General features: G+C 49.5%; 2 protein-coding genes across 2 annotated transcripts in view; both read right to left on the minus strand.

The window, feature by feature from the left end:
• Positions 1 to 2,814, minus strand: part of LOC143834438 (uncharacterized) — a 33,958-nt gene extending 31,144 nt beyond the window's left edge. The window contains exons 1-2 of the mRNA XM_077331274.1: positions 2,657 to 2,814; positions 116 to 850 (exon numbers count right to left, since the gene is read on the minus strand). Coding sequence (XP_077187389.1) covers positions 116 to 838 — 723 coding nt within the window. The 5' untranslated portion in view covers positions 839 to 850; positions 2,657 to 2,814. The remainder of the gene's footprint in view (positions 1 to 115; positions 851 to 2,656) is intronic.
• A 2,514-nt stretch (positions 2,815 to 5,328) lies between these two features.
• On the minus strand, positions 5,329 to 24,682 carry LOC143834469 (uncharacterized). The gene is made up of 8 exons (XM_077331294.1): positions 24,540 to 24,682; positions 21,104 to 21,831; positions 19,333 to 19,462; positions 16,986 to 17,935; positions 13,061 to 13,203; positions 10,240 to 10,978; positions 9,370 to 9,490; positions 5,329 to 7,946 (listed from the first exon to the last, which is right to left on the minus strand). The coding sequence occupies exons 2-8, from the start codon at positions 21,803 to 21,805 to the stop codon at positions 6,175 to 6,177; spliced, it is 4,557 nt and encodes a 1,518-aa protein (XP_077187409.1). The 5' UTR covers positions 21,806 to 21,831; positions 24,540 to 24,682; the 3' UTR covers positions 5,329 to 6,174.
• Positions 24,683 to 25,194: the final 512 nt, after the last annotated feature.

A 25,194-nucleotide genomic window follows, 5' to 3' on the forward strand; every position in this document is an offset into this window, starting at 1 on the left:
ATCCACTTGCAAACAGTGGCCGAAGTGGATTGGGATTATTTCCCGTGTGTGAAAGCCCCCTTAGCCTCGCCATTTCTGCAAAAAACCCGGCGTAGCGAGGGTGAAACGTGCTCACCTTGTCTTCCAAGCCCTCCGCCTCCTGCAGCCGCTGCAGGAAATCCTCCGCCAGGGCCACCGCCTGGGCACAGCTCTCTGGGGTGCATTCCCTCACCCAGCTCTGCATTTCCGGAGGGAGGATAATGAGGAACTGCTCCAGAACCAGCAGCTCCAGGATCTGCTCCTTGGAGTGCTTCTCCGGCTTCAGCCACCGGTAGCAAAGTTCCTGGAGCTGAATGAAGACTTCTCGGGGCCCCTCGACCTCCTGGTAGCAGAAGCGGCGGAACTGCTGGCGCTCCATCTCCAGGCTGACGGGCTCTTCCTCTTCCGTTGTTTCTTCCTTTACTTTCACCGAGGAAATGAGCTGATTGCAGGCTCTGCGGCCTTTCCCAACAGGACTCTGCAAGGTTTGGGTCGCCCCCTGTTTTCTAAGCCACTGGCCGGGGTCAGCTGAGGCCCTGAAGGAGGCCGGAAGTTCCCTCAGACCTTCCGCTGACGGGGGCTGAGGGGATGGTCGGGTTTTCCGCCTCGAGCGAGAGGACGGCATCGTCTTCGCAAAGCCCTGCCACTGAGTTTCCCAGGGCTGTTCCCGCCCTTCTTCTGGCTCCTGCTTAATCTGGCGTGGATTGGCCCCGGACACAAGCTCTCTGACGGTCCCAACTTGGACAGCGTGAGACGTCTTCCCTCCTGCCTCCAGTCTCTCCTTTCGGAAGGGTATTGCTGCTGGGCTGGGTTCCTCCATGTTTATTCCTGGCTAGTAGAGAAGGAAATGCAGTATGAAGCAGGGCAACATGAAGCATTTTTGAGCAAAAATATCCACTCATCGGATGAGAGAAGGCAGCAACTGTTTTGACAGAGGGAGGGCCTGAGGCCTGCTCTCACTTGCCACTCCTACTGCCGACACAGAAGGCCCAAATTTCTTCAGAGAAGAGAAGGCCGAAGACAGCCTTTACTTGCCATCCTTGAGGGGGCAACTGCCTTGGCAAGGAAAGGTCTTAGACCAGCCCTCATTTGCCATCCCTGCAGCTGGCAAAGAAAGCACCCTCTTCCTTAGCCAAGGGAAGGCCTGAGGCCTGCCCTCATTTGCCACTCCCACTGCTGCCACAGAAGGCACCCCCTTCCTCAGCAGAAGGAAAGCTAAAGACAGTCCTCATTTACCATTTGTGCCATTAGAAGACATAACTTCCTTGGCAAAGAAGAGCCAGAAGCCAGCCTTCATTTGCCATCACTGCAGCTGAAAAGTGGGTACCAAGTTCCTCAGCAGAGGGAAGTCCCAAGGACAGCCCTCCTTTACCCTTCCTGGCCACCTTCGGCCATTACCATTAAATACTTTTTGAAAATCACAAGGAGTCCTGCTATAGTACGCAAGAGACTTGGATACATAAAGCACTAATTTGGATCGGCTGTAGCTTCTCAGCTCCTTCCCTGCTACAGTAAGATAATATCAGACTGCCTTTGGGTACTGTTCCCTAGAATACCTGCAGTAAGAGCCATGACATGTGTCTGACCACTTTTTGAGCACTACATAAAGGAAATTTTATTGCAACCACCCAGGTGGTTCTTGCCACTGGATCCACCCACAGTTAGGTGAAGAGTTGGGTCTTATACCCCGCTTTTCACAACCCAAAGGAGTCTCAAAGCAGCTTACAATCTCCTTCCTTTCCCAATCTTCACCATCATGCTGTGTACTTGTTGTGACGAGTTTCCTAATTCACTACTAATTTACTCTCCCCTTATACCTGTCCCCTGATGATCCCTGTCCCGTTGTCTGAGGAAGCGTGTGTGCACACGAAAACTCACACCTCGAATAAAACTTTTGTTTGAAAACTTCTTAAATCACAGAATATCCCTATCGCTCATCCACTGTCACCTGCCACCCCCTTGAACCTTCACAGAATCAGCCTCTCCGTCAGATGGCTCTCCAGCCTCTGTTTAAAAATCTCCAAAGGTGCCTTTGGACTCCCATTTTGCTCTCCTCACAACACCCTGTGAGGTGAGGCTGAGAGAGCTCTCAGAGAACTGCTCTGGGAGAACAGCTCTAAGAAAACTGTGACTGGGCCAAGGTCGCCCAGCTGGCTGTGTGCGGAGTTCGTGACCACTGCTCCTAACCACTGCACCAAGCTGGCTCGGTGAAGACCAACAGCCCCGCTGCCGCCCACCTCTGGCAGGGCAACCCATTAAACCAGGGGTCTTCAACCTGTGGTCCTCCAGGTGTTCATGGACTACAATTCCCATGAACCCCTGCCAGCATTTGCTGGCAGGGGCTCATGGGAACTGTAGTCCATGAACATCTGGAGGACTACAGGTTGATTACCCCTGCATTAAAGCACCATCACCACCACCGCCGAGCATCTCTGTGGTGTCCGGAGGCTCTCTCCGAGTCCCACATCAGCCTCCAGCTCGGTGCACGGCGGGCTTGTCAATCTCGTCCTGTCAATCAAACTCCAGCTCTTGCGACGACAAAGGCAGCAGCGCCGGTCGGGGCTGCTGCAGGCAGCGGGCAGCGCCATTCACAGCTCCTTCCCTCCCTCCGGCGCGGCCTCGTTTTTGCACGGCTTACCTGCGCCGCCCTGCTCCCTGCACGCGCCCCGCCGCGCGCCCCTCTGCAAAGGAACGCGGCAGGCCAATGGCGCCTGCCGGGCTCAATGGGACAGGAAGGGGCCTTCGCGATTCATCCCCCCCCCCCTTCTCCCTCCATTTCCTGCCTCTCTGAGAAGCACAGCTCGGTGGCGGCCTCGACCTCTCCAGCGCCGGGGAGGAGAAGCCTCTGTCCGGGTCCCTCCAATCCTCCTGCCTCGCTGCGGGTGGGGACAGACTGGCCCTTTCCTCCCTCCTCCCTCCTCCCTCGCCCCCAGATCCGTGGATCTCATAAAGCAAAAGTCCAGAAGCACTTTAAGGGCTGGCAGCATTTGTTTCCATAGGAGTCATGGGGAGCCACGGGGTGCCAGCCTCCAGGTGGGGCCTGGGGATCCTCCCCCGGGATTGTAGCTCTTCTCCAGTTGACAGAGAGCAGCTCCCCTGGAGGAAATGGCCGCTTAGAACAGGGCTAGTCAAACTGCGGCCCTCCAGATGTCCATGGACTACAATTCCCACGAGCTGCTGGCAGGGGCTTGTTGGAATTGTAGTCCATGGACAACTGGAGGGCCGCAGTTTGACTACCCCTGGCTTAGAAGGTGGGTTGTTGCATGACCCATTGAAGCCCTTCCCCTCCCCAAGCCCTGCTTTCTCCAGGTTCCACCTGCAGAGTCTCCAGGTTTATCCTGGAGGCTCAACTAATATTGTCATTCAGCCCTTTCTCCAAAGTAGTCTTTTTCTCTGGTTTATTGACGTCTGGAAAATAGGATTCTGGGAGGTTTCCAAGCCCTGCCGGGAAATCGGCAACCGCACAACCCCAAAAAGATGTTCCCTCCACTGAATAATTAACTTGTGGAACTCACCGTCACATTTTGGAAGGTTGCCAACTCTCGACTTGGATAGCCCTGTTGACTCCTTATGTCCCATTGTTCTGATATACCATAGTTCATAGTTCAGGTCTTCTGTCCTCCACAGCAGGGGTAGTCAACCTGTGGTCCTCCAGGTGTTCATGGACTACAATTCCCATGAGCCCCTGCCAGCGTTTGCTGGCAGGGGCTCATGGGAATTGTAGTCCATGAACATCTGGAGGACCACAGGTTGACTACCCCTGCTCCACAGAAATATTCCATCTCCGGAAATGGAGGTTCAGTTGTTATTCCTACATTTTTAATCCGTGTCCTTTTTGCCCTGGTGGGAACCCAAAGCACACTGTTAGGGGAGCCTGGGGTAGAGGGTTCATAGGGTCCCCCTTCCCCTCCCTTCCTCAGACCACCATGAGGCATTCATGCCCTCTTTCGCATAGAGAAAAGCAGGGTGGGAAAAACCTTGAGCCAGCACGGTTGGGTGCTGAAGAGTGGTAGATTTGAATCCAGAGATTGGGAGGGGGGGTTAATCTCCCATTCTTTCTCCACATGATGCATCTCCCAAACAAGTTAATACCCCCCATAATAATAATAATTGATGTTCCTATTTGATAAGTGGTATTTTTTATTAATGAGCAGCGGGAGGGATAGTCAGAACTTTTTAACGCAATTATGGTTTTGCATTTTAATGTGCTTATGACAGATATTACCCGCCCTTGTGGGAAGGGGGAGAAAAAGTTGTTTTATTGTTGTTATTGTTAATAATTATTATTGTTATTATAATTTTAATGTGCTTACCCGCCCTAAGCCTTGTGGGAAGGGAGAAGAAAAAGTTGTTTTATTGTTGTTATTGTTAATAATTATTATTAGTAGTATAATTTTATTGTGCTTATGACGGATGTTACCCGCCCTAAGCCTTGTGGGAAGGGAGAAGAAAAAGTTGTTTTATTGTTGTTATTGTTAATAATAATTATTATTAGTATAATTTTATTGTGCTTATGACGGATGTTACCCGCCCTAAGCCTTGTGGGAAGGGAGAAGAAAAAGTTGTTTTATTGCTGTTATTGTTAGTAATTATTATTAGTAGTATAATTTTATTGTGCTTATGACGGATGTTACCCGCCCTAAGCCTTGTGGGAAGGGAGAAGAAAAAGTTGTTTTATTGCTGTTATTGTTAGTAATTATTAGTAGTAGTATAATTTTATTGTGCTTATGACGGATGTTACCCGCCCTAAGCCTTGTGGGAAGGGAGAAGAAAAAGTTGTTTTATTGCTGTTATTGTTAGTAATTATTATTAGTAGTATAATTTTATTGTGCTTATGACGGATGTTACCCGCCCTAAGCCTTGTGGGAAGGGAGAAGAAAAAGTTGTTTTTTTGCTGTTATTGTTGTTAAGAATAAGAATAAGAATAAGAATAACACTAATAACAATAACAACAACAACAACAACAATAATATATTTTTAAGCCTGATGGGTGACCTTGGGCCTGAGCCAGTTGCTGTTTCTCTCAGAGCTCTCTCAGCCCCATTTACTTCACAAAGTGCCTGCTGAGGGGCGGGGAAGGGGATTGTAACCTGCTTTGGGACTCAAAAAGTAGAGAAAAGCGCAGTACAAAAACCATCTCTTCGTCTGCCAGAAATGACAACCAAGAAGCAGCGCCGAGCGAGAGCAGCTACCTCAACTCACAAACTCTGCTCCTGGGATCCTCCTCCCATGGCACAGATCCTGATTCTCCCCTTCCAGACGCCTGCAGCGGTCCTCTCACCCCTTCCCCCCCAAAAAAAATACAACATCTTCAAGGGTAGAATTTAATAAGGAAAGCAAACACACGAAGCATAAAAGCTACCTCATATGCGTCAACTAAAATAGAAAGCTTTATGGACGCATAATACGCCCACTTAATCCCACTCGCTCCGAGAAAAGCACAATACAAAGAGTTAAAATTTTATGTTTAGGAAGGCAATGCAGACTTTAGAATGTGTCCAGCGTTGCCACCCTCCAGGCGGTGGCTGGAAATGTGGTAAAATTACTAATCTCCAGGGGGCAGATTAGTGGACTCCGTGGCATTGTTAACCCATCAAAGTCTATCCCCTCCCCCAAATCACTAGGCTCTACCCCTCAGATCTCTGGGAATTTCCAAATCCAGAGCCTGCAACCCTAAATAGACCATAGACCTGGTGGAAGAGCTCCCGGGTGATCTGCGGGCCCTGCGGGATTTGTCAGCTTTCCGCAGGGCCTGTAAAACGGAGCTCTTCCACCAGGTCTATGGTTGAGGCTGGGGTCAGCAAATCAGGGACATCGCTCCCCCCCCCCCTAGGAGTTGGAGTGTACGCTACTCCCCTATCCTTTCCTCTTCACCTCTTTGATAATTGGGGGAGGGATGGGATTTTTAGCCGTCATGTTAGTAGATTGATGTTTTAATGGGAATTTTTATGGGATTAGTTGTTGTGACCCGCCTCGAGCCTATCGGGAGAGGCAGGAAATAAATCCAATAATAATAATAATAATAATAATAATAATAATAATAATAAATGTGGCCCTCCAGTGCAATAAAATGTACCTGGTGTCACTTTTAAACCAGTCCCCTGTAGGACATTTCAGCTTTTTGGGCCTTTTATTTCCACAGCCAACTCCGAAATCTTAACATCGTGTATGGATTTTCTGATGTTTATGAAAACTAGAGGGGCTGGAGAACTGTTTCTCACACTCTAAGCACTTATAAGGTTTCTCCCCTGTGTGTGTTCTCTGATGTTCTATGAACACAGTGCTATAACGGAAGCATTTGCCACACTCTAGACACTTATACGGCATTTCCCCCGTATGGGACCGCCGGTGGACCGCAAGATTCGAGCTCTGACTGAAGTGTTGGCCACAGTCGGTGCACTGATAGGGTTTCTCCCCCGTGTGAGTCCTTTCATGGATGACAAGATGTTGCTTGTACCGGAAGTTTTTCCCACACATGGAGCAGCCATATGGTTTCTCACCCGTGTGGGTCCTCTTGTGCAGGTACAGGCCGGCTTTGTCGTTAAAGCATTTGTCACAATCTGGGCAGGGAAAGGGCTTCTCTCCTGTGTGGATCCTCTCATGTTTCACAATATGGTGCTTGCGCCTGAATCGTTTCCCGCACTCGGAGCACTCGTATGGCTTCTCCCCTGTGTGGGTCCTTCCGTGGTGAATGAAGGATATTTTAAAGCTGAAGCTTTTGTTGCACTCTGTGCACTGGTATGGCTTCTCTCCCGTGTGGATTCTCTTGTGACAGATAAAATTTGACCTCTGGCTGTAGTGCTTCCCGCAATCTGAGCATCTGTACGGTTTCTCTCCCGTGTGGGTCCTCTTGTGCACACGGAGGGTCTGCCTCTTGCCGAAGCTTTTCCCACAGGCCGAGCATTTGTATGGCCTCTCGCCCGTGTGGGTCCTCTGGTGGACGGTAAGGGAGGTCTTATCGCCGAACCGCTTCCCACAGTCCGAGCATGGGTAGGGCTTCTCTCCCGTGTGGGTCCGCGTGTGTGACATGAGCTGCGTTTTCAGGATGAAGGTCTTCCCACAGTCTGAACACTCGTATGGTTTCTCTCCCGTGTGGGTCATCACGTGTTTCTGAAGATTCCCTTTCTGGCTGAAACCTTGCCTGCACTCTGGACACTTGAATGGCTTCTCTCCTGTGTGCACCCTCTGGTGAGTGGCAAGAGTACACCTGGTAGCAAAGCTTTTCCCACACTCTGAACATTCGTACGGCCTCTCGCCTGTATGGGTCCTCTGGTGCTTGCTCAGATTTGCTTGCTGATTAAAGCTCTTCCCGCAGTCGGGGCACCCGTAGGGCCTCTCCCCCGTGTGGGTCCTTTCATGTACTACGAGCAGCGCTCGGAATCTAAACCGTTTCCCGCAAAAGGAGCATTTATGCCCCTTTTTGCCCCTGTGAATCCCCTCATGCCTGGCAAGATTTGATTTGTGACTAAAGCTTCTCCCGCAGTCCTCGCACTCATACGGCTTCCCTCCCTCGTGCGTCCTCTCGTGTGCGACAAGAGACGCTCTGTTGTGAAAGGTTTTCTCACAGGAAGAGCATTTGTACAGGTCTTCCGCCCCTCGTGTTTTCCGCTGCTTTGGAAAGCCGGAGTTCTGAGGGAATTGTTTACCAAGGACACAGTTTCTTTTACTCCTGCGGGTTCCCTCTGGGGCAACAGTTGTGCACAACTTGGTGCTGCCGTCTTCACAAAGGAAGGCTTTTTGGGCTGTCATCCGTGGAGGGATTTCCTGGCGCCTTTTGGGTCTCCGTTGGCTTTCAGGCAAACCTTCCGCCTCCGAGCTCAGATATAGCTTCCCTTCACTGCTTTTGGATGAGAGTTCACTCGTCCCCACCGGCTTAGCCCTTCCCCGATGAACGGCCGCCTTCCTCTTCGCCTGCATTTGGTGGCTGCCTAGGGGACGGGAAGCACAGAAAATGACAACAGTGCCTTGGTGACAAGGAAGAGCAGGCCTCTAAGGGGGGAAATAAAAGGGGGGGGGGGACAGACCATGCTATAGTTTGCTATGGCTGGTATCACAAGACTGGGAAAGACAGAAATTTCCCTTCCTCAACATCAGTGTTTCAAGGACTGATGTTTTCTAGATTTTCTATCAGAGAATCCTAGAAAAACGGTTAGCAACTTTGCTACTTGGACGATGTACACAAACAAGTTTACCCAGTGACTCTAGTAAAAGGGCCCAACCTGAAAGGTTTTGAAAGCCAGTGTGGTGTGGTGATTGAGAGCGGCACCTTCTGATCCGAAGGACCAAGTCTGATTGCCCACTCCTCCCCCACATGCTGCCAGCTGAGGGACCTTCGGCCAGTCACAGTTCTCTTGGAGCTCTTCTCACAGAGCAGTTCTCTTAGAGCTCTCTCAGACACACATGTCAATGCCATGATTTATGGTTTTGCCCTGTAGCCTGGTCCTTGTCATTAGTGAGCCTATGCCTGTTATTTATGCATACATCTTTAGCCTTGTCACTTCACCTTGAATCTTGGTAGATGTGAATGTTAGCAAGCCTTCGGGGAAGGGCGGTCCAGAAATTGTACAAATAAAATAAAAATAAATTTAGGGTTTGGGCCCTCCTTTAGCCTTGGACTTGCTGGGCAAGTTTTCTATCTAAGGGGAACTGGTAATGTAGAGGAACTGTGATGGGGAAGAAAATAATTTCCTCCCTTTTAGCCGGAGGTGGAATTGTCCGTTCTCCCACCTCATTCCTACGTTCTGTTCTGCCGTATGCAGGAACGAGGCCTTCCCGAAAATTCTTAAAAAGTTGATCTCATCTGACCCATGTGCTGAATGGGGGGTGGGAGATTGGACCTCTGATAGTATTGCCATCTGATTAATATGCTGAGGGGCTTTTCTAGAAGGTTTATATTGTATTTTATGGTTTTCTTGTAAACCGCCACAAGACAGTATTGAGAGCGGCGATATATAACGCTAATTATGAATAAATATAAATAATAAATAAATCTCCTAAGCCAAGGGACCCCAACCACTCTAAGCCTGTGGGCATTTTGGGTGATGGGCGCAGCCACAAAATGGCTGCCACAGGAGGCGGAGCCAGCCACAAAATGGCTGCTGCAGCTTACCTTCATTCAGACAATGACGATCCCTGTGCTGGGCTGGCTGGCGGCTGTCTGATGCTAAAGCAACTTGAAAAATCTGCTCAAGCTTATCAAATATTCCACGGCTAATCCAAAGCCTTGCTGAGCAAATGCTGCCCCTGCTCCTTTTTATTTTCTAAATATACTTGAAGGGCACCAGGAAAGATTCCAGCAGGGACCATGGAGTCCACAGGCAGCACACTGGGGACACCTGTCCCAACTCTTACCGAGCAAGCGATCCTGGCCGTTGTGCTCCTGCTTGACCTCAGAGAGAAGCTGCACCTTGCCTGCTTGATCCTGCTTTGACTCAGCAGCCTTCCTACCTGCGTCTTCCGAAGACCCCGACACCTGAAAGAGAGGAGCCAGAACAAGTTCAAAAGTGTAACAGGAAATTTATGGTGGAGTCCTAAGCAGAGTTACTTCTGTCGAAGCCCATTCACTTCTATGGACTGAGAAGGGTGGACTGTAAGGTGGCTTTCAAGAGTCAGAAAGGCAGTGCCTGCCAAAGACTCAGTATCCAGCCTAGTAGCTGTATAAGATTTCCAGAAGGAAAATTTTCTTCCCCCGCCCAGCTTCTTTCTCTCCTCTTAATACCATCACCAGAAAAAGAAGAAGAAGAGTTGATTCTTATATGCTGCTTTTCTCTACCCGAAGGAGTCTCAAAGCGGCTTATATTCGCCTTCCCTTTCCTCTCCCCACAACAGACACCCTGTGGGGTGGGTGAGGCTGAGAGAGCCCTGATATTACTGAAGAAGAAGAAGAGTTGGTTCTTATATGCCACTTTTCTCTACCTGAAGGAGTCTCAAAGTGGCTTACATTCGCCTTCCCTTTCCTCTCCCCAAAAACAGACACCCTGTGGGGTGGGTGAGGCTGAGAGAGCCCTGATATGACTGAAGAAGAAGAAGAGTTGGTTCTTATATGCCACTTTTCTCTACCCGAAGGAGGCTCAAAGTGGCTTGCAGTCGCCTTCCCATTCCTCATTCCCATTTAACATGCGCATCAGTTAAAATGACAGAAATCAGACAAAGCGACCCAAACAAGAGGAACCCCACACGTTTGCCCCATTGAGGCAAATCACAGGGTGCAAACAGCCCTACCTGCTGCTCTCCTTTTCCTTGCTGCCGTTTCTCATCTGCCCACTGCCTCCGCAAGAAGTCTTCAGCCAGGGCTGCCGCCTTGGTGCCGGTCGTGGGGCTCCGTTCCATGATCCATCTCTTCATTTCCAGGGGCAGGATGTTCAGGAACTGCTCCAGGATCACCAGCTCCAGGATCTGCTCCTTAGTGTGCCTCTCTGGCCTCAGCCACTGGCGGCAAAATTCCCGGAGTTGGCTCAGTATCTTTTGGGGGCCTTTGGTTTCCTGGTAGCTGAGCTGCCTGAAGCGCTGGCGCCAGGCCTCTGAGCTGACAGCGCCTTCCACATCCACTCTCCTTTCTTTGGTTTTCTCAGAAAGGTCCAGCCTCTCACAGACCACTCTGACTTCTCTAATGAGGCCTGGCTGGATGGGGATTACGTGACATTGTGGAGGCTGACAACGGGCCTCAGGGACGCCCTTCATAGAGGCCTGAATTCTCATCATGTCTTCTCCTGATGGAGGTGGAAGTACTTGTCGGTTTTCCCTCCCTGACTGAGGGGATTCGACTGTCTTCAGGAACTCCCGCCATTGGGCGTCCCAGCTAAGCTGTAGGCCTTCTGGTTCTTGCTTCACCTTTTGTGGAACTGCCTCAGTTAGGAACTCCCTGATGGTCCCAACCTGGAGAATTAGAGGTTCTCTTCTGGCGACATCAAAACGCTCCTCAGCTTTGAGCCCTGTCGTATTCTGTTCTTCCATATCAATGCTAGCCGGAAAATAAAATGAACGCTTTTTAAGTACAGCCCTTGGCAAACTGCATCAAGAACGTTCTAGATACTTCATTATATTTAACCTTGAGCAAACAAAGTTCAAAGTTTGTTTATTTACAGTCATTTAAGATCAGTATAACAGTTAGCATCAAAGTTCAGGGACAGGTAAACATTTCAGTTCAACAATATAATATATCTAGTGGTTAAAAAAATTAAAATTAAAAATTAAGAAAATGAATGAATGAACTGCGTTTATGGGCAGCTGGTCTCAAATAGCAGCTTTTCCCAGCTGTGGGTGAAGATAGATAGGGCTAGCAACAGCTTTCTTTTAATTATTTCTCTTTACAACTCGGAAAGCATCTGCCATTAATCACTAACCTTCACATTTTTATTCCCCATACGGTTCAGCGAACAGCAATTAAACCCAAAGGACTGATAACTCTAGCAAGATATTCTAGCAAGATATTATGCTGCATGTTTGTGAGGTATTCCCATGATGCCGTTTACTAATCTTCTGCTAATTTGTGCTGTCCTTATGTCTGCACTGTGATGATCCCTATTTCATCGTCTGAGGGCGGGTGCATGCACATGAAAGCTCCCACCTAGAATAAAACTTTATTGGCCTTAAACTTTAATGGACGCAAATTTTGTTCTGAACTCTGAACTGTCTGCAAAGCTTCTGCTATACCACTAAGCCAGGGGTAGTCAACCTGTGGTCCTCCAGATGTCAATGGACTACAATTCCCATGAGCCCCTGCCAGCAAATGCTGGCAGGGGCTCATGGGAATTGTAGTCCATGGACATCTGGAGGACCACAGGTTGACTACCCTTGCACTAAGCCATTCCCCACCCCACCTCACCGACCACCCTTGTGGGAGCTTTCGTTAGCCACTGCTGGAAACGCATCAGTGGTCCAGGCAGGTGTATCTGCAGGTATTTAGCAGGAATGCCCAGAACTGAGCCTCCATATGCTAGGGCAGTGTACCTTTGAATACCAGCTCCTGGCCACAAACATTTGGGGGAGGGCCCCTTTCTTCATGCCTTAGTTTGAGAGCTTTTCCCTATAGTGACCAGATTGTAAGCAGAACTCTGACCCAAGAAATTATCTACCCAAGTCCCTCCCACCATCCTCCAACCAGGTTTTTCTATGCACTAATTTGCTTTGCTCAAATGTTCAATTGCACTCACTTCTCCTGCAGGCCTCCAAAAGAGTCACCCCGCCGCCAACAGGGAAGTGGACTAAGACAAAACTCCGGCCAACAAAGAGGAAGGAGAATGCAAAAAAAAGCCCTGTCTAGGCACAAAAAACTCTCTTGCCTTAACTCTTGGTGTACCCAGCACACTTTTCACATGCCGCTGTTAAATTAGAATTCTTTTTTTTTTTAATGGGGATATATACTCTCCTAGGGATGCCAACCTCCAGGTGTGTCCTGGGCATTCCCTGGAATTGCAGCTCATCTTCAGACTGCAGAGATCAGTTCCCCATGGAGGAAATGGATTTTCTGGCCTGGAGGATGAACTCTGTTGCATTATACTGCGTTGAGGTCCCAGTCCCGGCTAGGCTCCCTCCCCAAATCTTCAACATTTCCCAATTTGGAGCTGGCATCGCCCACCTAAGACCAGGGAGTCCTTACCTACAACATAGGACTCCACAAAAATAAGGTGACCAGATTTTAAGATTGGTAAAGCGGGACACCATTGACCCGGGGGGGGGGGGGTCTTGATTAAAAATTTGGTCTATATGGAGCAACAAAAGTTTCATAAAGACGCATAGAATGCAAAAATAGTATTGTAATATATATTTTTAAATGTCAACATAAGTACAATTTGCCAGGTACCCCCCAGATGTCCCTCCAAAAGTGGGACAATCTGGTCACCTTAAGAGAAGGCAGTTTATTTTATTTTATTTAGCAGTCTCTTTTTGCAGCTAATTCAACTGAAGGGGAAGTTGGGGGTGGAACAGCGACAATCTAGATCTAACTCTCGGATTTTAAACACGCACAGCTTGCAAAAGTAAAACCCAAGAGTGAGTGAGTGAGAGAGAGAGAGATTTAGATGAAGATTGTCTCTCTGCTTACCAAAATAAAATTGAAAGGGAATGTTCAGCCTGGAAGAGAGGAGGTCGAGAGGGGACATGATGGCTCTCTTGAAGTATTTGAAAAGTTGTCACTTGGAGGAGGGCAGGGAGTGGTCCCTGTTGGCAGCAGGAGAGGCAGTAAAGTCAGCTGCCAAAGGAGGTGGCCTGTTCGGCCCCGCCCAACTCCGTGATTGTATTATTCTAACCCAACAAGAAACATATGCCTTCAAGCCAGACAAATGGTTAATGTATGGAACTCACTGCAACAGGATATAGGGATGATCACTGCTTCAGGCGGAGTTTACACCCTCACTGCACACCCTTGGCAGCTCAAGAACTGCACATGACATGACCAGGGCACCTCGACAGGAGACTTTGGGGGCAGAACTGCAGGTTACCATGTAATTGACCCTGTGATTGTACTGGAATCAGAAGTATAAATGCTTTGTTTTAGCAAACCTGCATGCTCTCTGCCTTTTGGATCACTGCTTTCCTGTAAGCAGAGGTAGTCAAACCTGTGGTCCTCCAGATGTCCATGGACTACAATTCCCATGAGCCCCTGCCAGCATTTGCTGGCAGGGGCTCATGGGAATTGTGGTCCATGGACATCTGGAGGACCACAGGTTGACTACCCCTGCTGTAGGGAGCCTATTCCTCAGCTGACGAATAAAACGATCTTTTGATTTCTTACTCTTGGTGTTTCCTTTAATTGGAGTGCTGGGGACACCAAGTTATGGAACCTGTTTGACTTAAAGACTTCTGTCAACATGAGCAGCAGCAGATGTCCTTTATCTGAGACTGCCCATCTCCAGGCAAGGTCTGAGGTCCTCCTGGAATTACACCTGCGCTCCAGACTACACCTCTGACCACAAGCCTTCATCATTGTGGGAAAATGACGTTCAACGAAGGTATAACTGAGTGTGTGATTTAACCCCACATGTATCCATTTTGCTGCCTGAGCAGCGAAAACCCAGATCACCGTTCTCCCAGTTCTAGTCCTGTGAGGAGCCCAAAGAAACTCTGAGGAAGAATTTGTAGTGACAATTGTCAAACGGATCCAAGAGAACAAAATTTGAGTCCGGAGGCACCTTTACGACCAACACAGTTTTATTCAAGGTATAAGCTTTCCTCAGATACAAGAACTATACTAAGGGGACAGAGCTTTGACAGAGTTTTTTTTTTAACACACAGAGTAAATCTTCATCCCTGGTGTTTTTTGCTGATGCTCACAAGATCAGAAACTCTTCTCTCTCATTCTGGTCCTATGAGTTGTCTATGCCAGGGTTTGTTCTAAGGTTGCCAATTGGCCTGGACGAAAAGAAAAAAACAACAACCTGTTGCTTTAAAAGAAGTTTCATGTGTGGAAATGGGAGCTTTTCATGGCCCGGAAGCAAATCACAGCACCTGGTAAAGGTCATCCCATTAGAAGAAGAAGAGTTGGGTTTTATACCCCGCTTTTCATTACCTGAAGGAGTCTCAAAGCGGCCTACAATCACCTTCCTTTTCCTCTCCCCACAAGTGACACCCTGTGAGGGAGAGAGAGCCCTGACAGAACTGCTCTGTGAGAACAGCTCTAACAGGACTGTGACTAAGCCAAGATCACCCAGTTTAGCTATACAAAGGAGCAGGACATTTTGTTTCCTCTGAGTTTGTTGGAAACCCTAGTTTGTCCACACGTGCAACAGAAATAAATCAAAAATAAGTTGTTCAAATGCTGAGGCAGAAGGATGGATTGCACCATTTAGAAGGCAGGGAGGGAGAATCCTACTTTTGTTCCTCGGCATGAAAAAAGCCCAACTCTGTATGAACAGAAATGTTGAACAGCGAAGAAAAAAGAATAGTTGATTTTTAGACTTTGCTTTTCTCTACCCTGAGGAGTCTCAAAGTGGCTTAGAAATCACCTTCCCCTCCTCTCCCCACAACAGACACCCTGTGAAATAGGTGGGGCGAGAGAGAACTGTGACTTGTCCAAGATCACCCAGCTGGCTGCATGTGGAGGAATGAGGGATGAAACCCAGCACACCACTCTTAACCAAGCTGGCTCTACTTTGCCCTCCTTACTTTGCTTCAGGCAATTGGTTTTTAATTGGCTGAGTAGTTTGGGTTTTTTTTAAGGCAAGAACACTCAGGACTTCACCTAAGGCAGGGGGAGTCAACCTGTGGTCCTCCAGATGTCCATGGGCAACAATTCCCATGAGCCCCTGCCAGCGTTTGCTGGCAGGGGCTCATGGGAATTGTAGTCCATGGACATCTGGAGGACCACAGGTTGACTACCCCTGACCTATGGCCTCCAGCCTCCCAGTGGGGCTTGGAGATCTCCCAGAATTAGAGCCGATCTCCAAACACAAAGATCCGTTTCCCCTTGAGGAAATGGCTGCTGCAGAGGGTGTCCTTGATGGCATCAAATCCCCACAGAGCTCTCTCCCGTCCCATTTCCTCCCCTCAAATCTGCAGGAATCTCCTGACGTGAAGCTGGCAACCCTATCACCACCTAATTCTGCTACAGATGAAGACCAGGCCTGGACCATCCAAGGGTGACCAAATGGATTATACCACTCAACATTGACGGGCTGAGGAAAGTATGAGGAAAGGTTGAGGGAGCTTGGCCTGTTTGGCCTGGAGATAAGAGGACTCAGAGATGATATGACAGCCATCTTCAAATACTTGAAGGGTTGTCATAGAAACGTTGGAGCAGAGTTGTTCTCGCTTGCCCCAGACGGTCGGACCAGAACCAATGGGATGAAATTAATTCAAAAGAGTTTTTGGCTAAACCCCTAGACCTCATTAATCATCTCTCAGCCAAATACTCTCCGTGGACAACCCTGCTTAGCAGCCAAGCTCTGGCAAGGTTGGGTAGTCAGGGCTATTCAGGTCAGCATTAAAAGGTAAAAAGGTAAAGGTGTCCCCTGTGCAAGCACCAGGTCATGTCTGCCCCTTGGGGTGACGCCCTCCAGCGTTTTCATGGCAGACTCAATATGGGGTGGTTTGCCAGTGCCTTCCCCAGTCATTACCGTTTACCCCCCAGCAAGCTGGGTACTCATTTTACCGACCTCTGAAGGATGGAAGGCTGAGTCAACCTTGAGCCGGCTGCTGGGATCGAACTCCCAGCCTCATGGGCAGAGATTCAGACTGCATGTTTGCTGCCTTACCACTCACATTATGCAATTTAAAAGGGGGGGAAAGAGGGGCAATGTGCTAGAAGCCTGCTCATCCGAGACCAAAGAAGCCCAAATATTAATCTGTAGAAAGAGGATTTTTGGCTAAACATCCAGAAAAAGTTTCTGACAGTTAAAGCAGTTCCTCAGTGGAACAGGCTTCCTCGGGAGGTGGTGGGTTCTCCTTCTTTGGAAGTTATTAAGCAGAGGCTAGATCATCATGTGACGGAAAGGCTGATTTTATGAACTTAGGCAGATGGTGTGTGGGCAGGAAGGGATGTGCCAGTGTTTTTCTCTTGTGGCCCTTCCTTGCATGGCCAGGGAATTTCTAATTGCCGCTGTGGGATGGTAGGTGAATTCCCCCCAGGCTATAAGAATTCTGGAGATTTTGGGTGTTGGGGGGGATCACTTGGGCATGAAATTGGGGTCACTGTGGGTGGGCAGGTAGTTGTGAGTCCCTGTGTTGTGCAGGGGGTTGGAATAGATGACCCTTCCAACTCTATGATTCTATGATTCTGATTCTATGAATACCATTCTTGAACCCTCCCTTAGGTTCAAAACTCCCTGCAGATAGAAAACCAGCACTACAAGCAAACACAGGGGACAGAAAACTTTTCTCCCTGCTGTGCTAGTTTTCTAAATGAATGGGAATTTTAAAAAAATCTTCAAAAAAACATCCAGAACCAGAATCCTCCAATCAGAAGTAGGGGAGGCTATTCGACCACGTCACTCTCGCACATGGGTGAATCGGGCTGCGGGTTCTACTCATGCCTTCAGCGCCAGACACTTGAGCTTCTTCCCTCTCAGGTGCACCCTTTGGTGTTTCCTGAGGTCTGAGCTGGAGGTGAAGCTTTTCACGCACTGGGAGCACTTGTAGGGCTTCTCCCCCGTGTGGATCCTCTGGTGTATGACCAGATGCGACCTCTGGCTGAAGCTCTGCCCGCAGTCCACGCACTGATACGGCTTCTCCCCCGTGTGCACCCGGCTGTGCATGATGAGCGTCGTCCTGGTGGTGAAATCCTTCCCGCATTTGGAGCACTCGTAGGGCTTCTCTCCCGTGTGGGTCCTCTTGTGGGAAATCAGCGAGGCGACCTGGTTGAAGCTCCGGCCGCACTCGGTGCAGTGGTAGGGTTTCTCCCCCGTGTGGATCCTCCTGTGCCTTATGAGCTGAGAGTTGATGCTGAAGCCTTTCCCACAGTCCGGACACGCGTAGGGTTTCTCCCCCGTGTGGCTCCGGGTGTGGGTGACAAGCGAGGAGTTCCAGCGAAAGCTCTTGCCGCACTCCAGGCAGTGATAAGGCTTGTCTCTTGCGGAAGCCCCCTTGGGCGCAACGAGGGACGCTTCCTTCTGGTATGTTTTTCCACACCGGGAGCAGATGTAACAATCTCCCCCTATTTGCATCGCCTGGTTCTTCGGGCTGTCGGAGCTCTGGCGCGGATTTTTACATTCCTTGCACGAGTTTCTTCTCTTCGGCTCAAGGGTGGCTTTTCTCGCGGTGCCGCCACGGAAACTTCGGCCCACCCCTGAGCTACGCAGAGCTGTTGTTTCTGGCGGGCTTCCCTCTTCTGCTTCTAAACCTTGCTGATTCAACGGCACGCCTGTCTCCTCGCGAAGTAGGATGGTTTTCTCTTTGGCTTTTCCCAGCGGTGCCTCGTGGAGTTTCTCCAGTTCGGGCCTCTGCAATGGAAGTGTCTCTGCTTCTGCTTTTATGTCTGCATTCCCTGGAGGGTTTTAAAAAGAAACGAAGAAAGTTGAATGGGGACAGACAACTTTATTGATTAATTGCGTTCATATGCCGCCCTTCCCTGACGTCTCATGCTGGCTCAGGAGACTATAATACACACAGTATAATATAAATAATATAAAATGTAGAAATGGAAGAACTCTGTGGAACGGCCTCTCCCTCCCCCCAGGACCTGTAAAGGCTGCAGGCTGCAGGGAACTCGCTGACAGGGGCAGCTCTCACGTGGCAGGGATCTGGAGAGAAGTGGAAGGAGGGGGGGTGGTCTGGTGTGGGGGATGGAAGGCGATTGGCTGGCTGCTGGACTGACAGGGAGGCCGGTTGGAGGAGGAGGCACTCAGGGGCGGGACAGGTGCCCTGAGTGGGTGATAAGCGTTGAGTGGCATTTGAGCCATGAGACTAGCTCCTCCTCCAAGCCCTTACCAGAAATATTATGTGGAACATATATTTTGCACAACTTTGTACTATATAAATGTCAAATCTTATCAGGACATCAAAAAATTTATAAAACAGCCTGCTTTGATTTAGAATGTGTTAGAAACTCTGAAATGAATTCAGGGCGACATTGTCTGTCTTGAGTTCATGCTCAGGGAACTGGTGTTGTTTAATGGGCCAGGGCTAAGGAGATCTGGGTTCTAATCTCCTCCTTTGCTCAGGAAACTTTGGTGGCTGAGCCAGGGCCAGTCACTGTCTCACCCCAAACTACCTCACAGGGTCGTTGTGAGAATACAAAGGGAGAACTAAATGTGCCCCCCTGAGTTTTCTGGAGGAAGGGGGACATTAAAATATGACAGCCCACAGCATTGTCAGTCTTTCCTGCCTGTCAGCAACAGATCTCAGTCCAACACTATAACTCAGGGATTCTCAGCCAGTGCTCCCCAGAAATCTGGGCCTCCGTGAGAACTCTTCAGGGGTTCCCTGGCATTCCCCTATATCCTGCCTTAATGGACTCAATCACAAACTATTTCTGGCATTGTCAAGAAAGACGGGAACCAGACACTTCAATTGACCCCGGGGGTGGCGTTCTCACGTGGTTACTACACCTGGGAAGAGGGGGGGGGAGCCTACTCCTGCCTCAAATCGCCTCTTTTCTCTTTCCCCTCAGTCCTCCTTGGGTGTGGCAGGGAGGCGTGGCCAGCTGACATCCCTTCCGGCCCGGTTCCAGAGCTACTCGAAGCCTGGAAAATATTTCAGGGGCTCCTTCATGGCCAGAAGGCTTGAAAAGGCGTCTGTGAGTCGTGTACCACCCTGGCTCTTAACTGATTGAATCTACGTGTGTTTGCAAGTCTGGCTCATCTAGTAATGCTCCTGCATCTGGAAGAGAACTTGTCTCCCAATGGCTTTGTGCCATTTCGGTGAACGCTCAGAAAGACTTACCAAGCCAGGTACCCTCTTCCTCTTCCTCTTCCTGAGTGGTCTCTGGGGGAAGCTGGATCTTCACCATGTCCCGTGGATCCCACTCTGGGCTGGGAGAGTGACCAGTCACCTCTCGAAAAGGGTCAAAGCTCTGAAATGTCAACAGAAGAACTCAGGAGGCGGCTCAGTGGTAGGCCAAAAAGATTTCGTCTCTGGGGAAAACTCCCTCAGGGATCCCTCAGCCCACCCTGCCTTGCTCTTGCAGTTATGCTGGCCTGCTGAGCTGGGCGGTTGACCAGATTGCTGTGATAGGCTTGCCAACCTGCAGCTGGCCCCTGGAGATTTCCAGCTATTACAATTGGAATAGGCAAGACTGAATATGAGGCATGTCCTGCAGGGAGCATCGGAGGAGATGTGGCGTTACCAAAGTTAGATCAGGAGCTTCCTGATATTTTTCAATTTTTTCCCCTCGTCTCTTTTGGAGACTTCCTGCTCCGTTGAGCGCACTCCCCCCCCCCTGCTTGCCTCCAAAAGGAGCAACAGAACGAACAAAACAGACACGAAATCGCTCTCCCCTCTTGCGACACGAAGTTGGTTCTCTTCCTAATAAAACTATTTTATTTCTTCACACAGCTTCGTGCTGTAAACTCTGCCAACACAGCTCAGTTCCCCTGTTGGAAACGGCTACTTTGGGGGGTGGACCCTAAGCCCCTCTGCTGCCAAAACCCACCTGCCCAGGCTCCACCCTCCCCAGATCCCCAGAGCTGACAATCCTATGCTGTGATCCTATACATGAAAGAAGGGCCGGTATTATGTACTATTGATTCAGAATGAAGAACGGCACGTGTGTGGCTGAATATGAGGGTTGCCAGCTTTGGATTGGGAATTACCTGGAGACTTTTGGGGATAGAGCTGGGAGTGGTCAGGGTCTGGGAGGGGGAGGGACCTCAGTGGAGTATAATGTTATGGACTCCACCCTCCAAAGCAGCCAACTTCTCCAGGGGAGCTGATCTCTGTCACTTGGAGATGCTCTGTCATCCCAGGGGATCCCACTCTGGCCAGGGGGAGAGAACGCTCACCTCTCAAAAAGGGTCGAAGTTCTGAAACGTCAACAGGAGAACTGGGGGGGGGGGGCCTCAGGAGTAGGCCGAAGAAATTTTATCTCTGGGGCAAAATCCCTCAGGGATCACAAATTCCTTACTGTCCTTTCTTGGTGTGGGCTTTGGGGCCTGTGGGTTTTTCAACCCTTAGGCTTCCCTAGTGAACACAAAGACTATGGTTGTGATCTCATTCTTCCCCGCCTACCTCAGGGGGTTGTTGTGAGGATACAATGGCAAGGCGAGCTCAGCATGTGTCACCCTGAGCTCCTTGAAGGAACCTGAACCCACATCAGAGAGGCAGGGGCCAAAGTGACTCAACTTGTATACAGTATTTAGGTGCAAATCAGATCAACTGCCCTCTGAAACTGAAGAAGAGTTGGTTCTTATATGCCGCTTTTCTTTACCTGAAGGAGTCTCAAAGCGGCTTACAATCTCCTTCCCTTTCCTCTCCCCACAACAGACACCCTGTGAGGTGGGTGAGGCTGAGAGAGCCCTGATATCACTGCTCAGTCAGAACAGCTTTATCAGTGCTGTGGCGAGCCCAAGGTCACCCAGCTGGCTGCATGTGGGGGAGTGCAGAATCGAACCCGGCTCGCCAGATTAGAAGTCCGCACTCCTAACCACTACACCAAACTGGGAGTGAAACTGCCTAGATCTCCCCCCCCCCACGCCAGCCTTCTGCAACGCCTCACCTTTGCTTCTGCTCTCTTAACCTCCTGCAGTCCCGAGAAGCAATCTTCAGCCAGAGCGACCGCCTGGGCACAGGTCGTGGGGCTCTGTTCCCTAACCCAGTGCTGCATTCCTGAGGGAAGGATGTCCAAGAACTGCTCCAGGATCAGCCTCTCCAAGATCTGCTCTTTGGTGCAGCTCTGGGGCTTCAGCCACTCGTAACAAAGTTCTCGGAGGTGGCTGAAGGCCTCTCGAGGTCCCTCGGCCTCCTGGAAGCGGAACTTCCTGAATCGCTGGCGCCAGATCTCCGAGCTGACCGTGTCTTCCTCCTCCTCCTCCTCTTGAATCTCTTCCTTTACTTTCACAGAAGGATCCAGGCTGTTGTAGGCCTCTTGCGCTTCGTAGTTAGGGGCGAATCGTGTCTCACCGTCCCCTGTCAGGGGTTGGCTGGACTGAGTTACTCCCTTGAGGGAGGCCACAAAATCCTTACTGTCTTTCCTTGGTGTGGGCTTCGGGGCCTGTTGGTTTTTCAACCCTGTCTTAGGGGATTTCTCTGCCTTCAGGAACTCCTGCCATCGGGTTTCCCGGCACTGCTGTGGCCCGTCCTCAGGCTGCTGCTTCACCCTCAGACGCTCTCTCCCACGTGTGGTTCGGACCACACCGGCGTCTCTCCTGACTAGCTCCAGCTCCTCCTCTTCGTGTCCTGTTGGGTTTTTCTCCTCCATTTTTATTCTTGGGTCCAGTTCCTAGGCTGGAAATTCAACAAGTGTCCGGTGAGACTCAGTGTGGTATAGTGGCTTCAGATTATAAGACATCTGGGTTCGAATCATCACTCAGCCAAGAAACCCAACCGGCGGGTGACCGGGGCTAACCATTCCTTCTAAGCCTATCTCATGTTCATTGTGAGGATATCTGTTCCACTTAATATTTCTGGTAAGGACTAGGAGGAGGAGCTGGTCTCATGGCTTAAGTGCCACTCAGCGTTTAATACCCACTGAGTGCCGCCCCTGAGCACCTCCTCCTCCAACCAGCTTGCCTGTCTGTCCAGCGGCCAGCCAATCACCGTCCATCCCCCACCCCTGACCTCCCCCTCCTCCTTCCACTTCCCTCCGAGGCTCGGAGGCTGCAGATCCCTGCCGTGTGAGAGTTGCCCCTGCTGGTGAGTTCCCTACCCTGGGGTCTCCAGCCTGCAGCCTTTCCAGGTCCTGGGGGAAGGGAGAGGCCATCCACCTCACCCTACCCCACTCTAGCACCCGTTGTATTCCTGAATGCAATGCGCTTTGCCCCTAGTGAGGTAATGAAGTACGTGAGGGGACATGTGGGATCTAAATGAACTGGGTAGCTGCCTGGATAGATCTACTAACTGCCAGTTTTTTCTGATTTTATTGAGGGCCAAACTGAAGAGGAAAAAGGGATCCCCCCATATTTACACACTGAAGCGAGGGAAGGGTCTATCTTTAAGCAAAAAGGGAGCATGCATACAAGGGAAATTGAGTTATACTTTCCCCCCTCCTCTGTCTCACTGAGATGTGGTCTTTCGGGTTGTTTTCCTGCAGCTCTTTTCTGGATTTGAAAATGGAAGTGAAGAACTGGGTGGGCAATGGCCATATTTCACATAGCCTTCTTTCAGCCTAGGGAGACCTCCTCCGCCGCTAAAATTCAGAGGAAGGCTTCTTAGATGGGAGGAGGGCTTCAAACACGAACCAAACAGAAGGGTGATGAAGTATAAATGCTTAAATGAATGAATGATGTATGGTTGGCAGAGTTTAAGCATGCAAAGGAGGAGTCCAGCACCAGCGGATTACAGAATACCTGGTTGGGGCCAATGAACTGTTAACACCTATTGGCCCCAATCAGAACTGAAATCCCCAAATGAGAACATCTGGGATAAGCTGGAATTAGTTGACTGGACAGCTGCTTAACTATGGTTTTAAAGGTTTTATTTTTGTATGTGGTAAATTGCAAATTTTAATTAGGGCAATTTTTACTATTGATATGTTTTTGTATGTTAATTTTATTGATTTTTTTATTATTTGATTTATATACCGCTCTCTTTTGGGGTCACCATCTTGGGGAGGTGAACAGAAATCCGATTTCCACCACAGTACATAGCTCTAAATGATAAAACAGTAGCACTGGAGTTAAAACCATAATAATAGAATAATGTTTAAAAAGTTGTGGTAATTGCCACTACTCAGCTCCAGTGCTGGCATGTTCTGGCTTGTCATTATTACGCTTAAGTAGTGCGGGGGGAGGAAGGGAAGCCCGATTTTGCTATATGTTCCCTGACAGGCCTCAACCAAAGTTTTGACTATGATGTTCACGGCCCTGAGCCATTAAAACTCAGGGCCTGAAACAATCTCCAAGCACCTTCAAGAATCCACAATCACCTTCCCTTCCTCTCCCCACAACAGAAACCCTGTGAGGCAAGTGGGGCTCTTCTGAGAGAGCTCTGGGAGAACTGCATTGCTAGAACAGCTCTAAAAGAATTGTGACTGGCGCAAAGTCACCCAGCTGGCTTCACATGGAAAAGGAGTGGGGAATCAAACCTGTTTCTCCAGATTCAAGTCTTAGCAAAACACATGCTGGTTCTTGGTGCTCTTATCCTACATGGTCCATTTACTCCACTTTACTCCTCCTTCTCCTCCTCATCATCATCAAGCTGTTTCTTCCCAAATAAAAATAAAAGGGAGGCAGCAAATGCAATAAGAATTAGGGTCGACTATGAAGATCTTTGGTCTGGTGGGATGTTGTTTGGTTGTGCTCCCTTTGTTATGAGTCTTGGCTGCTTTCTGAGCACACAACTCTCCCCCCTCCTCCTCGCAGAACCATAGAGTTGGAAGGGACCTCCAGGGTCATCTAGTCCAACCCCCTGCACAATGCAGGAAACTCACAACTTACCCATGGTGACCCCAATTTCATGCCCAAGTGATCCCCTCCCAAAATCTCCAGAATCCAGCTGTCCCTCCTTCCACTTCCCTCCGAGGAAGTTCACCTCCCATCCCACTGTGACGATCGATCGGCAATTCCCTGGGTCTGCAAGGAGGGGCCACAAGAGAGAAACACTGGCACATCCCTTCCTGCCCACCCACTCAATATCTGCCTAAGTTAATAAAATCAGCTTTTCTGTCAGATGACGATCTGCCCTCTGCTTAAAAACTTGCAAAGAAGGAAATCCTCTGCAGGTTTCTGTTTTATTTGGTTTTTTATTTAAAGCACCCCCATCTGCTTTTCAGGTGGGATGAGCTGAGCAGCCCCCACCCCAACAAAGCCAGCTGCACAGACATCTGGGGAGCAATTTTCCTCTCGCCCCCTCTCGCTCTGCTCTCCTCCCTCTCCCTGCTCTGTTTCCTTATACCTTTTCTTTCCTTCTACTCCGATCGCCTTTTTCCTTTCCGAAATTAGGGGGCCATCAGGTGCTTTTTTGGCCTCTTTGTTCAAAAACCCGTCTTCTCTTACCCGTCCCAGTCGGTGTCTGGCTTGCAGCGTCTGGAAATTTGCAGTCCCCCTGCTCTGGAAGGCAGATCTCTCCCCCCCCCCCTCCCCCAAATACATATATATTTGTTTCTCCCATGTGACCAACAGGAGGTGACAGGAAAAAGGAATTCCCTGGGACTGTAAGAGGCAGGCCTGTCTAGGAAACAGATCCTTGCCTGTTTTAACTCTTTGGTTTTCTCAGAGGAAAGCAAGAACAGAACAAAGCACCACCACTCCCAAACAGAAAAAGCCACTCCACAGTTTCCAGAAACAAACATGCAAAAAAAAAAACAACCTATCACACAACTTTTGGGCTTAGGTGTGACGGATGGTTTAATTTCTGAAAAGGAGTTGGAGCTTGGTCCCCCTTTTGGAGGGACATCTCCCCCCACTACTTAATAAAATCAAATAAATTTAAAAACTGGGGGCACCTGGAAAATTGTACTTATGTTGAAATTAAACATCTGCCACAGTTAAGGGAAATTAACATCTGCCACAGGTGGCCCAAAGACGAGGCTCCAAAAATAGCGTGCTTCAAAACACATAAAAAGGTAAAGGTATCCCCTGTGCAAACACCGAGTCATGTCTGACCTTTGGGGTGATGCCCTCCAGCGTTTTCATGGCAGACTCAATACGG

Source organism: Paroedura picta, chromosome 3 (genome assembly GCF_049243985.1).
Source record: "Paroedura picta isolate Pp20150507F chromosome 3, Ppicta_v3.0, whole genome shotgun sequence".
Lineage (NCBI taxonomy): Eukaryota > Metazoa > Chordata > Lepidosauria > Squamata > Gekkonidae > Paroedura > Paroedura picta.